The sequence below is a fragment of the Chiloscyllium plagiosum genome, chromosome 21 (genome assembly GCF_004010195.1).
Source record: "Chiloscyllium plagiosum isolate BGI_BamShark_2017 chromosome 21, ASM401019v2, whole genome shotgun sequence".
In the NCBI taxonomy this organism is placed as follows: domain Eukaryota; kingdom Metazoa; phylum Chordata; class Chondrichthyes; order Orectolobiformes; family Hemiscylliidae; genus Chiloscyllium; species Chiloscyllium plagiosum.
In genome coordinates this window covers 37,153,526-37,167,211 of record NC_057730.1, presented here as the reverse complement: position 1 = coordinate 37,167,211, position 13,686 = coordinate 37,153,526, and the positions used below count along the sequence as shown (strand labels likewise).

The 13,686-nt window shown below is 42.2% G+C and overlaps 1 protein-coding gene across 4 annotated transcripts in view; it reads right to left on the bottom strand.

The window, feature by feature from the left end:
- Window positions 1–13,686, bottom strand: part of ints1 (integrator complex subunit 1) — a 120,893-nt gene that overhangs the window by 87,338 nt on the left and 19,869 nt on the right. For all 4 annotated transcript variants that reach the window (XM_043711842.1, XM_043711841.1, XM_043711839.1 and 1 more), the window contains exons 9-14: window positions 12,618–12,763; window positions 11,333–11,474; window positions 10,301–10,477; window positions 9,307–9,415; window positions 6,507–6,627; window positions 17–94 (exon numbers count right to left, since the gene is read on the bottom strand). In XM_043711842.1, the coding sequence (XP_043567777.1) occupies window positions 17–94; window positions 6,507–6,627; window positions 9,307–9,415; window positions 10,301–10,477; window positions 11,333–11,474; window positions 12,618–12,763 (773 nt within the window). The remainder of the gene's footprint in view (window positions 1–16; window positions 95–6,506; window positions 6,628–9,306; window positions 9,416–10,300; window positions 10,478–11,332; window positions 11,475–12,617; window positions 12,764–13,686) is intronic.

Genomic DNA, 13,686 nt, shown 5'->3' with positions numbered 1-13,686 from the left:
AAAATAATGTGCTTACTTTCTATCACTCTCTGGAGGCCAGTTATCCCATTTGTAGTATGTCTCAGGTTGTTCAGTGAAGAGCACCTTGTGCAAACTGCAAGAAGAAGGATGGTTATGTAATAATTATGCTTAAAAATAGGCACAGAATATAATGCAGACTGGTCGACCAACTCTAGTTCATTTAAACGTCCAAGGTAAAGAATTTGCATTTGTGTAGTGCTTTTCACAACCTTCTAACATCTCAAAGCACTTTACATCAGAATAAATGTTTTTCAAATGTAGATCCGATTGGAAACACAAAATTGGTTTGCAGAGAGTAAGGCCCTTCAACCAGTAATGTGATAAACAGAAGATCACATTACTTGCAGAGCAATAATTATTAGCCATGTCACAAGCTAGAACTTAACTGCTCTTCTTTAGAATAGTGCCATGGCATCTTTATGTCTGCCTGAGAGAGCTGACAAGTTTTCAGTTTAATGTCTCATCCCAAAGACACAACCTCCAACAGTGCTGTTTCGGTACTTTGACAGAACTGTCAACCCAGAGTTTGTCTGTAATATGGATTTTGAACCAAATTGTTTTTATTCATTCGTAGGGTGTGGCGTCACTGACTAGCCATTCATTGCTCATCCCTGGTTAACCTTGAGAAGGGGGTGGTGAGCGGTTTCCTTGAATCGCTGCAGTCCATGTGATGTAGGTTGATCCACAGTGCTGTGAAAAAGGGAATTCCAGCATCTTGACCCAGCGACAGTGAAGGAACATCAATACATTTCCAAGTCAGAATGGCTTGCAGGAAAACTTGCAGATGGTTACGTTCCCACAGATGTTGTCTTTCTGGATAAAAGTGGTCATGGGTTTGGAAGGTGTCTAAGGATCTTTGGTGCATTTCTGCAATGCATCTTGTAAATAGTACACACTACTGCTACTGAGGATTGGTGGTAGATGGAGTGGATGTTTGTGGATATGGTGCCAATCATGCAGGCTGCTTCATCCTGTATGGTGTCAAGCTTATTTGTGAACTACAAGGTTAAATTGTACCAACTGAGCCAATGTTGGTACAGGACCAACAAGTATTGGTTAACACCAACACATCCCAACAGGTCTGGGAAATGCCTCTAAGGCATTCTGACTTGGGCCACTTCACATAAGGATGGGGAAGATAAACTAGGGAGTGCAAACAGAAATGCTGTAGGGTTCAAAAGCATCTGTCTGTATCTGTTAAGAGATAAAGCAAACTGGGTTTCTCATGAGCTTCCATTCACTACTTGTTATCTAACCTTATCATTGAATTACTTCCAGCCCTTCCAGCCTATTCCTTCCAGCCCGAGATATTTGTTTAGATTTCCCATAATTGTGGCTCATGATCGTCACGTGGTAAAGAAAATGGAAGTCTTTGATGCCTGTGAGGGTATCAAGGTGCCCTGACATCTGCAATTCAAACACAATTGCAGAATGTCAAAATCATCTGCTCTTCAGAATAGCCCTCTTCATTATTCTTCAAATACATTCCAAGATGGTGGCACAGTAGGGGTCCTGAGCTACAGCTCCTCTACTCCGTCCATTCCTTTTCTCTTTTTATGTCTTTGTCTATCCTTTCTTCTTACCTCTCGTCCTTGGACGGTATCAGGGGTAGCGAACTGAGCCAGTACAGACTGAAGGTGAAGCCCAATATAGACTCACAACCTCGAGGGGAAGCAGAGCACAGACTCCTGGCCTCGACGGAAAGCTGAGCTCAGAATCCCGGCCTCGAGGGGAAGCCTAGCTCAGACTCCCGGCTTCGAGGGGAAGCTGAGCATAGATTCCCGGCCTCGAGGGGAAGCAGAGCACAGATTGCCGGCCTCGAGAGGAAGCCGAGCACAGACTCCTGACCTCAAGGGGAAGCCCAGCTCAGACTCCCGGCCTCGAGGGGAAGCCCAGCTCAGACTCCGGGCCTCGAAGGAAGTCCAGCTCAGATTCCCGGCCTCGAGGGGAAGCCCAAAGCCAAGCTCAGACTCCCAGCCTCGAGGGGAAGCCCAGCTCAGACTCCCGGCCTCGAAGGGAAGCCCAGCTCAGATTCCCGACCTCAAGGGGAAGCTGAGCTCAGATTCCTGGCCTCGAGGCGAAGCTGAGCTCAGATTCCCGGCTGCGGGGTGAAGCCCAACGTGGATTTATCTATTTTTAATTTTTTTCCCTTCTTTCTCGGCTTTAGAAGGACTGTAATGCTGAACTTCAATTTTATTTATTTATTTTTCTGATTTATACCTGAGATTTTGTACCTAAGATGGCATCGGAAATGACAACTGTGTACACTTTTCACTGTACTCATGTATCCCTGATCTTGAATACATGTGGCAAAAAACCTAATTCTAATTCATTTAGATTCAAACTTGATACATAAAATACTAGCAATATTACTAGGTACAACATTCTTTTAAAACACAGTTGTAATCTCAGGATTACAAAGCCACGTGCCAATGAGGATTGGAATAGAAATATTAAATACATGGCTAAAGAGCTGGTGCAGGAGGGAATGTGGATCATTGGGATGTGTTCCAGGGCAGGTAGGACCTGTACAGGGAAGTTTGCTAGTGTCACTCAGGAGAATTTAAACTAGTGTGGCAGGAGCATGGGAATCACAACAAGTGAAATGACCAAGGAGTTAGAGACAAAGGCTGGTAAGGTTAAGAAGAGCAACAGACAGGAAGAAGTTACTGAACATGGCAGGGCTAGCAGTCTGAACTGTGTTTGTTTTATGCAGGAAGTATAGCAGGTAAGGCAGATGAACTTAGAGCCTGGATTAATACATATAACAATGATGTTATTGCTATTACAGATACTTGGTTGAGAGAGGGACAAGACTGGCTACTTAATATTCAAGGATTTAGATGTTTCAAGGAGGAGAAAGGGAGGACTACAAATACTGGAGATCAGAGTCGAGAGTGTGGTGCTGGGAAAGCACAGCAGGTCAGGCAGCATCCGAGGAGCAGAAGAATCGATGCTTCAGGAATAAGCCCTTCATCAGGAATGAGGCTTGTGGGCCAAGGGGGCTGAGAGGTAAATGGAAGAGGGGTTGTACTGGGGTGAAGGTAGCTGGGAATGCAATAGGTAGATGAAGGTGGGGGGAAGAAGTGGGGGGAAGAAAGTGAGAGATCAGAGAGGAGGGTGGAGCGGGAGGCCCTCCTCCCACTGCCCCCTCGACCACGACCTCACCTCCCATCAACAAACCATCATCTCCCAGACCATCCACAACCTCATCACTCTGGGAATCTCCCTTTCATAGTTTCCAACCTCATCGCCCGTGCACCCCGCACTGTCCAATTCTACCTCCTACCGAAGATTCACAAACCTGACTTCCCCGGTCGATTTATTGTCTCTGCCTGGTCCTGTCCTACTGAACTCATCTCTGCATTCCTTGACACCATCCTGTTCTCCTTAGTCCAGGAACTCCCCACTTACATACGGGACACCACCCACACCCTACACCTCCTCCAAGATTTTTGCTTTCCCCGCCCCCTACGCCATATCTTCACTATGGACATCCAGTCAGTGTACATGTCTATCCGCCATGACGAAGGTCTCCAAGCCCTCCGTTTCATCTTCTCATACTGTCCCAACCAGTACCCTTCCACTGACACCCTCACCCACCTGGCTGAACTGGTCCTCACACTTAACAACTTCTCCTTCCAATCCTCCCACATCCTCCAAACCAAAGGAGTCGCTATGGGCACCCGCATGGGCCCCAGCTGTGCCTGCCCCTTTGTCAGATACGTGGAACAGTCCATCTTCTGCAGCTACACTGGCACCGTCCCTCACCTTTTCCTCCGCTACATCGATGACTGTATCGGCGCAACCTCGTGCTCCCACGAGGAGGTTGAACAGCTCGTCAACTTCACTAACAGCTTTCACCGCTACCTCAAATTCACCCGGACCAACTCGGACACCTCCCTCCCTTTCCTGGACCTCTCCATCAACCAACTAACCACGGACATCTACTACAAACCCACCGACTCCCACAGCTACCTGGACAATAACTCCTTCCACCCTGCCTCCTGTAAAAACATGATTCCTTATTCTCAATTCCTCTGCCTCTCCCCCATTTGTTCCCATGATATCCAATTCAAATCACAGATGGCGTCCTTCTTTAAAGACCACAAATTCCCCTCCCATGTAGTCGACAATGCCCTCCAGCACATCTCCTCCACTTCCCGCACCTCTGCCCTTGAACCCCCACCCCTCCCAATGCAACAAGGACAGAATCCCCCAGTCCTCACCTTCTGCCCCACCAACCTCTGTATATATCGTATCATCCTCTGCCATTTTCGCCACCCACAAACAGACTACACCACCACAGACACATGTCCCTCCCCATCCTAGCAGCATTCCAGAGAAACTATTCCCTCCATGACTCCCTTGTCAGATCCATGCCGCCACCCCCCCCCCCCCATATGCCAAATGTGAATAAACTTTGTCCCTAAGAATCTTCGCGGAATATAAAGAAAACAGGAGAACTTAAAGGATTAGCAGGGCTAAAAGGGGCAATGAAATGACCTTGGAAATCAAGATTAAGGAAAATCCCAAGTATTTTATGCATTTATAAGGAACAGAGGGTAGCTAGGGAAAGAGTAGGTCCACTTAAAGACAAAGAAGGAGCCAGAAGACGTGGGTGAGTGAATACTTAAATGGATTCTTTGCATCGGTACTCACAAAGGAGAAGGACATGGTGCATGCTGAATCTAGAGAGCAGTATGCTGATATAAAGAAAGACGGGTGGCGTTGGGCGTTTGAAAAACATTAAGGTAAACAAGTCCCCAGAACCTGATGGGGTCTAAACTAGGATACTGAGGGAGGCCAGTGTGGAAGTTGCTGGGGCCTTGTAAAAAAAAAACCTTTGTATCCTCTCTAGTCAGAGGCGAGGTCCCAAAGGACTGGAGAATAGCCAATGTTATTCCTTTGTTTAAAAAGACAACCAGGATAATTCCAGAAATTCTAAGCCAGTGAGCTTTACGTCATTAGCAGGGAAATTATTGGATAAGATTCTTAGGGACAAAGTTTATTCGCATTTGGAAAAAAATTGACATATTAGCAACAGGCAGCCTGGCTTTGTGTGGGGTAGGTCATGTGTCACAAACTTGATTGAGTTTTTGAGGAAGTGACAAAGATAACTGATGAGGACAGAGCAATGGATGTTGTCTATACAGACCTTAGTCAGGCCTTTGACAAGGTCCCTCATGGCAGGCTTATACAGAAGGTGATGGTGAGTTGGTTGGATGGATAAAGAACTAGCATGGTCATTGAAGATAGTGGCGGTGGAAGGGTATTCTTCTAACAGGAGATCTGCGATCAGTTGTGTTCTGCAGAGGCCTCTGTTGTTTGTGATATATAAGTGATTTGGAGAAGAATGTAGGTGGTCTAATTAGTAAATTTGCAGATAACACAAAGTATTGGGGAGCTATGCATAATGAGGATTGCCAGAAGATACAGCAGAATATTGATAGGCTGGAGACTTGGGCGAAGAAATGACAGATGAATCTTAATCTGGACAAATGTGAGGTGATGCATTTTGGAAGATTAATGCAGGAGGGAAGTATACAGTAAATGGCAGAACTCTCAGAAGCATTAACATACAGATGTGTACAGGTCCACAATTTCCTGAAAGTTGCAACACAAGTGGATAAGGTGATTAAGAAGGTGTAAGGCATACTGGCCTACATTGGTCAGAGAATACAGTATAAAAACTGGCAAGTCATGTTAGTGAGGCCACATTTGGAATATTGTATGTAGTTTTAGCCGCCCACCACCGGAAGGATGTGAAGGCTTTGGACAGGTTTACCAGGATGTTGCCTGGTTTGGAGGTTATTAGCTATTAAGAGAGATTTGACAAACTCAGTATGTTTTCAGTTGAACTTTAGAGGCTGAGGAGTAACCTGATAGAGGTTTACAAAATTGAGAGATAGAGATAGCATGGTTAGGGTAGAAATGTCAATTAATATGGGTCATAGGTTTAAGGTAAATAAAGAAAAGTTTAAAGGAAATGGGAGGGACAAAGTTTTTACACATAGGGTGGTAAATTCCTGGAATGCGCAGCCAGAGGAGGTGGTAGAAACAGGTGCAATAGCAACATTTAAGAGGCATCCTAACAGATACATGAATAAGCAGGGAAGAGGGGGATATGGACCACATACAGGCAAAACGTTTTTAGTTTAGAAAGGTGTTATGATCCCGTGTTACACTGATCTTTGTTCTTTGTTCAATGCATTGTAACATTCTTCCAAAGAATACTTCCCAATAGTGACACTATTTCAAAACGGAGTCAAAATTTGTAACTAGTCTAGCTTTACATGCCCACTAATAAATAATAATACCAGAATAATACTGTATTTTACTCAAGAAGGAATCATAATGCCTGGGTCAAAAATGCCAACATTATAGGCAAGTTTGCTGACTGCAATATTTTAATTAAAAACTACAGCTGGTTTTCCTAGTACTACACAGAACATTGAAGTCAGTCTGAAAATCAGTGAACATACCAGTGGATGTAATCCTTAGGATTCAGCTTGCAGATGGTGGGAACCACAGTGTGCAGCCACCAGACAGCGTCGCGCTGAATAGTTGCAATCTGAGTCTGAAACGCTCGGAGTGCTTCCAGGTCTTCAATCCAAAAGAAGTAGAAAGACAGACAGTGTGAGTATTGACAGAGAGAGAGAAGAGAGAGAAAACACAAGTATCATTTATAAATCCATTGACTAGATTTCTCAAAGCAGCTCAGAACGTAAAATATAACAGCAGACCTGAAGTTTACTCTGCCATTCAACTGCAATACAGTTGACCCACTATGTTAACTCTATTTCCATGGATTAAAATAAGCATTATTACCAAAGCTGATAATTTGCATTTGTATCAGTGAATAAACTGTGGCAAATAATCAAGTGCAAGTAGCATCCCAGAGTAAGCCAACGAACCATTTAACCTATTACCATAACTACAGGATCCAAGCATAGGTAAAGACTGAGGCCCATATTACTAATTTCCATATTAGCGAAGTACAGGAATGGAAACAGGCCTTCAAGCCCTGCAAATCAGATTTCTATAACTATTTTTTCAGTAATAGTATATGTGGTAAAAATAACTTCAAAATAAGCAAAAATATCAAGATCACAATCAGCTGGTGATGATGGCAGATAACAGGCCCTATGCTGCCCTGAGTTTAAAGTGCAGTGTTTAATACAATGACATTCATCATCTCTCCCTGTTCTGTAAAGGCTTCTGGCAGCAACATGATTTTCATTTATTGCATTAATGTAGAGTTGTTAACATTGAGTCCCCCATAGGAACATGAAATTTAATGGCAGTTAATTCACACACTGCTATCGGGGGATCAAACAACTTTAATAAGGCAAACACCATCAGAATAATTCAACCCGTTTCATTTAAAAGTATATCTGTAATCATGTGTCTCCAAGCTTTTTATCTTTGAGTTACTGAGAAGAAATTCCATGGAGTTTTGTAGGCTCTATATAAACTCCATTAGTATTAATCTGCTGATATCTCAGGCTACTTTTACTTGCACTTATATAACACTTTCCGTAACTTCAAGGTGTTCCAAAGCACTTCCAGTCAAATATTTTGTTGTTGTAACATGGGAAACACAGCAGTCAATTTAAACATGACAAATTCCCACAAATAGCACTGTGATAACAATCAGATAATCTGCTTTAAGTTTTCATGGGGCCTTCTTGTGGCACAGTGGTAGTGTCACTACCCCTGGATTAGGAGCGTTGGGTTCAAGTCCCCCCTGCTCCAAAGGTGTTGAATCACATCTCTGAACAGGCTGATTAGAAAAAAAAGGTCATTCCATGTTAAGATGAGGGATAAATAAGGACCGTGATGCCAAGAAGCACTGACCTGCTTCCCTTCTAAATGGGAGAAAGGATCTTCTATAAGTACATAAGAGGGAATTTAAATCTACATAAAGGAAACTACAATGGTATGATGTGCGAGCAGGCTATAATATATAGGCAATAGCAAACATTTAAAGTGTGCATGGAAGGACTGCAACAATTGTTCATTCCTGTCTGACACAAAAAAAAACACAAAAAGTGGTCTGACCATGACTAACAGGGGAAATTAGGGAGAACATTAGATCCAAGGAAGAGCATACAAATTGGCCCAAGAAAAGCAGCGGCCTGATGATTGGATGCAGTTTAGATTTCAGCAAAGGAGGATAAAAGGATACAAACGGACTCTAAAAGCTTCCATTGGTGTGTGAACAGGGAAGTACATGCGGCAGGTTTCGAGGGAATTTGAGGACAGGGTGTTTCACCCAAAGGCTTTGGGAATCTGGAATGCACTGCCTGAGAGGGTACTAGAGGTGGGAAACATCATAACTTTTAAAATGTAGATAGATGAGCATTTGAAATGTCCAAGTGTTCAAGGCTGTGGGCCAAGTTTTGAATGTGGGAATAGTGTACAGAGGAACCTCGAAGGACACGTGGGGAATATTTCATTTGGTTAATCGAATTCCGGATAATTGAATGCCAGATAACATAGTTTAGCCAAGCATTGGGTCCCTGCAATTTTCCCAGATAATCCGATATTCCAATAATCGAGATTCCTCTGTACATAGATTGGCGCAAAGTCAATGGTCCGAATGACCTCTTCAATGCTGTATGACTATGTGGGGTCTCAGTTTAATGTGTCAATGGCACTGAAGTTAAACAAAACAGCACTTGTGGATAATTCAACATTTATCCAAAACTGCACCCATATTACATATCCAAGTTTTCAGCTTAAGTCCACATTTTTCTGAGTTAGGATGCACTAATTTGTTTCTTCAATAGACTAAGTGCAAACTGACTGCGCTGCATATGCTTCATCAGTGAGAATGTCAGAGCTGAAAATCCAGATAATAGCCATGAATAAAACATTCATCTGGCTATCAACTCCCTACAGTATGAGCTAAGTAACACAGCTTTTATACTTTCTGTGACGGCTCCTTGAAGGTAATACATTTAAACGTTGAAGTCAATGGGAACATAGTTTTTATGGAACACCCTCAAAATACTTTATACCGCAGTATTAACCAACATTTTCAAAGCAGATTATCTCCTTGTCATCTTATCAATTTTTGTGGGTGAAAATTAGCTGGTACACTCACTGCATTATAACACTGACAACACTTCAAAAACTACTTCATTGATTGTAAAAAAAAATCCTGAGATTATGAAAGGCAATGTACTTTATCTATGAACAATTTCTGATTAAGATAGTCTGTTGGGCTTGTCTGAGAGCACAATTTCCAGAAACAAGCTGTCCAGTTTCGATTCTTACTCTTCTTCTCGCCTTTGTCCCAGGCAAGCCCCGCTTCCTTCACTTGAGCTGTAATCCCCAGCATCATCGACAGGGTCAACAGGTCCGTCACCTGAATCACAAATCGTTCCTGTACAACCAAGAAGAAAAGTGAGCATGCTGTGTTGCAAAAGGCATTTGACTTCTTACATAAATACTATGATGAAGAAAAATCAAATAAGATTTCCTGCTTTCTTGTAGCATTCACCAGTCATTACTGCACACATTAATTCCCGTCTCACCTTGCCTCTTTCTAAACTCCGGCACTGAACTCATGAAAGTTATTATCATCTGTGAATGCACACTCTCCATAGTCTTGACCACTGCCACTCTATAAAATGATGCCAATTTATCAGATGTGATGGGGAAAAGATGCTGTCGATTCTACTCCATTGGTCAACCACCCTGATGCCACTTGGAGTTGTGCTAACCAATGCACTGAGGAACACATGATGTCTATATTAGACACCGCAATCCTAGGTGCTTCCCTTGCATTGCTAAACTGATACAGAATTGTATAGTTTCTATACAAACAAAGTTTACCATAAAAAGTAACTCACCAAATTGCTACCTAATGTGGTTCTGAGCAACAAACACTGAAACAGACCATTCAGATTCTTGAGCCTGTTTCACCATTCAATAAGACTACAGAATATTGCAGATCTTAACTGACTTAAAGAAGGGGAGAGAGACACATTCTAGTTGATCATAGCTGGGGGTGGGAGTAATCTGTCAGTGGCTGCTGCTGGCTCCCAAGCAAAAAATGGGCCTTGACTGAGGTTTTGAGAGGAATACAACTGAACTGTATGGCACCATCACAAAGGAGGAAAGCAAAGGATAAAGTTCTAATAAAGAGAGGTCATATATTTCTGCATCACTCAGTTCTACTGAATGATGTTCCCTATCAGACAGGCTCAGAACATAGCCTCCACTTCACTCTAAATACTACATGTCTGCACTACAAACCAGCACCCACCTTAAACTCCATTTCTAGATATGTCTGCTCCTTCCGTTCCTGCATTAGTCCCAGACAGAAGGATGGAAAGTTGATCTCATGTTTAGTTTGTTTAATGATTTCCCGTAGCAATGCTCGAGATGCACGAAGGTAGTCATCCTTATTGGTGAGCAGGTCTTGGAACACCATGGCCAGATACTAATAGAAGGAAACACAGATAGCAACCTGAGTACAAAGACAACTCAGTTACCCCACAAAACTGTAAAAGTAAATCATATGCAGCCTATCACTAACCAGCTAACACATACGCAGTTATGGAATAGTTTAAAACAATAATGGATCAGGCCACACTCAGAGCCAGACAGATTGAACTTGACAAACCAATCTCCAGTCTAAAAATAGCTACAGCTAACTTCAGTGCCATTGAGAAGGGAGTAAAAAGGGAAAAGGTAGGGACACCAGATGATAAGACTTGGACTGTTTAATTCCTTGTATTTTATTTAGCTTCTGTAGGAATTAAATTGATAAAATTTGCACCGTACAGAAACTGGCCAATGAGTCAATTAGTTTGAGTACCATACAAGCCTCCTCCAACCCTGCTTCATTCAATCCTATCTGTAATTTCTATACATCTTTCTTGTTCGTGTTCCTCTAGCTTCTTACAAAATGCATCTATGCTTTTTGACTCAATAACTCCCAAGTCTTACATTATAATTACTCTCGTATTCTGAAAGAGTATTCCATATTCTGATGTTGCCAAGAAATGAGTTGTACACTCAGTTATGGCTCCGTATTATGACTTTGACATGGTCCCTTTGCTTATCTACTGACACCAGTTCTCAGAGCCACTGTTCTCAAACCAGTTGCTGAAAGAAAGTAGTTCATTGTCCAGCTCTTTCCAACATTCCGATCCTAGACATTTTTTATTGTTGACAGAACTGTGCAGTTGGTACGTGGATGATATATTTGCTTTGGCATATATGCTACCTACTGTGCATGAACCTCCAGATCCAACACAACTAACTACACATTGAAGGTCCATGCAGGGCTCACCTTGGGGGCTAGCTCAGAATTGTGCTGCAGCACAGTGTAAAGTATCTGCATGTTGTTTGGGTTCCGTGCATTTGACAGCTCATTAAAGATCACAAACTTCACCAGTGTCCCCAAGTTATCCCGATGAGCATTCAGCAATTCCCTGAGAGCAAATCAAAAGATAAAAGGATTAAACCAAGGCACTGATGTATATGTTAATATATAAAAGTATCAATAACATGTGATCTGCAATACAACACTCAGAGGTCGTGAAAATATATTCAATAATAACTTTCAAAAGTGAATTGGATAATTCTGTGAAGCAAAACAACCACAAGGCAAAAAGCAGAGAATTTGGACCAACTAGATAGTTCTTGCTTCCTTGTGCATTATATGATTCAATTGGTATCCACATTCACATGACAAAATCAATTTGTATTTGCAAACTACTCATCATTAGTCTCATTTAATACAATCATACACATCAATAATAATAACAATCTGTTGAAGAAGTGGCTTGTGCAATGGATTGTCTGTATGCTGTGTTATCCACACTTGAAGTGGACTCTAATCCAACCCCAAAAGGATGGTGTTTAGCATCCTCTATATGTTGCTGTAGGAAATCTTAAAGGGTTCACACTGACTGCTTGAATTATTGTCAAAGACATAACTAAGATTGATCAGTTCCTGTGGACAGAACCTCTGATGTATTCTAAGATTAGGATATTGCCTTGGCCTCTGCACACACAGTCACCTTCTAGGACCAATCATAGACATTGGTCTCATAATGACAGACCACTAAACCACATTGCACAGAGAAGGATTCTGCATCAATTCAAACTGAAGTTGAGGGTGTGGTAGAAATTGCTGAATGTAGAAAACATTTTTAAAATTAACGTTTATTAAAAGAATGCAACACTTAGGTGGCCATCTGGCCCAACTGGTCTATGCTGGTGTCTATATTCCATATGAATTTCCACTTAACCATCATCATCTAACCCTAGGAATATACCCATCTATTCCTTTCTCCCTTAGGGATTTCGATTGCTCCCTCTATTCAACTCAGTAACCTACTGCAGTTGTGAGCGCCTCATTCTTTATACTCACTCAGTGAAAAGGTTTTTCTTGAATTCCCTATTGAACTTTTAATGACTGACTGACTATCTTATATCTGTGGCATCTTAATTTTAAATAGAAACATCTTCTTGACTTCTAAGATTGCTTCCCTTTGGCCTCCACAGCTTGTCTAGCTTCATAATCCCTTCTGGGTAGAGTTAACAGGACAGCTGGTAGTTCAATTACTCACTTAATGCACAGCATGTAATGGTTCAGCAACACTTTAGGCTTCAGGCGGATTTTGATGAGATTCGACATAACCTCCATGTCCTCTGTCCCATGCGTAGAACAGTTGGTGCAGACCGACATCAGCAGGTCCTGAGCTGGGCGAGTCAACTAGCAAACAGACAGGCAGTGAATCATTACATACAGGATGAAGGCACCCATATAAATTAGGACATGTGAGACACACAAACGAGGTTAGAATCTCTCCTTTCATAAACTCTGGTAGTCTCAGCAGGAAAACTAAACATTACTAAGTAGAATACGTTTAATAAAATTTGGCTCGAGGAAAGGCAAGAAGAAAAACAAAATGATAAACCATTGCATTTTCACAGTTATCGCCCATGCCCATCCCTCTATGCCTTTGAAGTGACTGCTAGGCACTTCGGAGAGTCAACCCCACTGCTGTAGGACAGATTGGGTAAGGAGACCGATTTCCTTCCCTAAAAAGGACAGAAGTGTCCTCAATCAGTTTTTATGGTCACCATTACTGAGGGTAATTTTGAATTCCAGAATTACTAATGATTTGAATTAAAATTCCACTAGCTAAGTATTAGCCTGGGCTTTTGGATTACTGGTGACATCACCACTATGCCATTTTGATATATACCTGGAGGTCATGTTGCAGCTGTACAGGACATTGGTTAGGTCACTTTTGGAATACTGCATGCAATTCTGGTCTACTTGCTAATAGGAAGGAAGTTGTGAAACTTGGAAGGGTTCTGAAAAGATTTATAAAGATGTTGCCAGGGTTGGAGGGTTTGAGCTATAGAGAAGGGCTGAATAGGTTGGAGTGGAGGCTAAGGGATGACCATATGGTGGTTTATAAAATCATGAGGGACACAGATAGGGTAAATAGACAGGTATTTTCCCCGGGGTGGGGGAGTCAAATACTAGAAGGCATAGGTTTAAGGTGAGATGGGAAAGATTTAAAGGGACCTAAAGGACAATTTTTTCATGCAGAGGGTGGTGCATGTATGGAATGAGCTGCCAGAGGAAGTGGTGGAGGCTGGTACAATTACAACATTTAAAAAGAT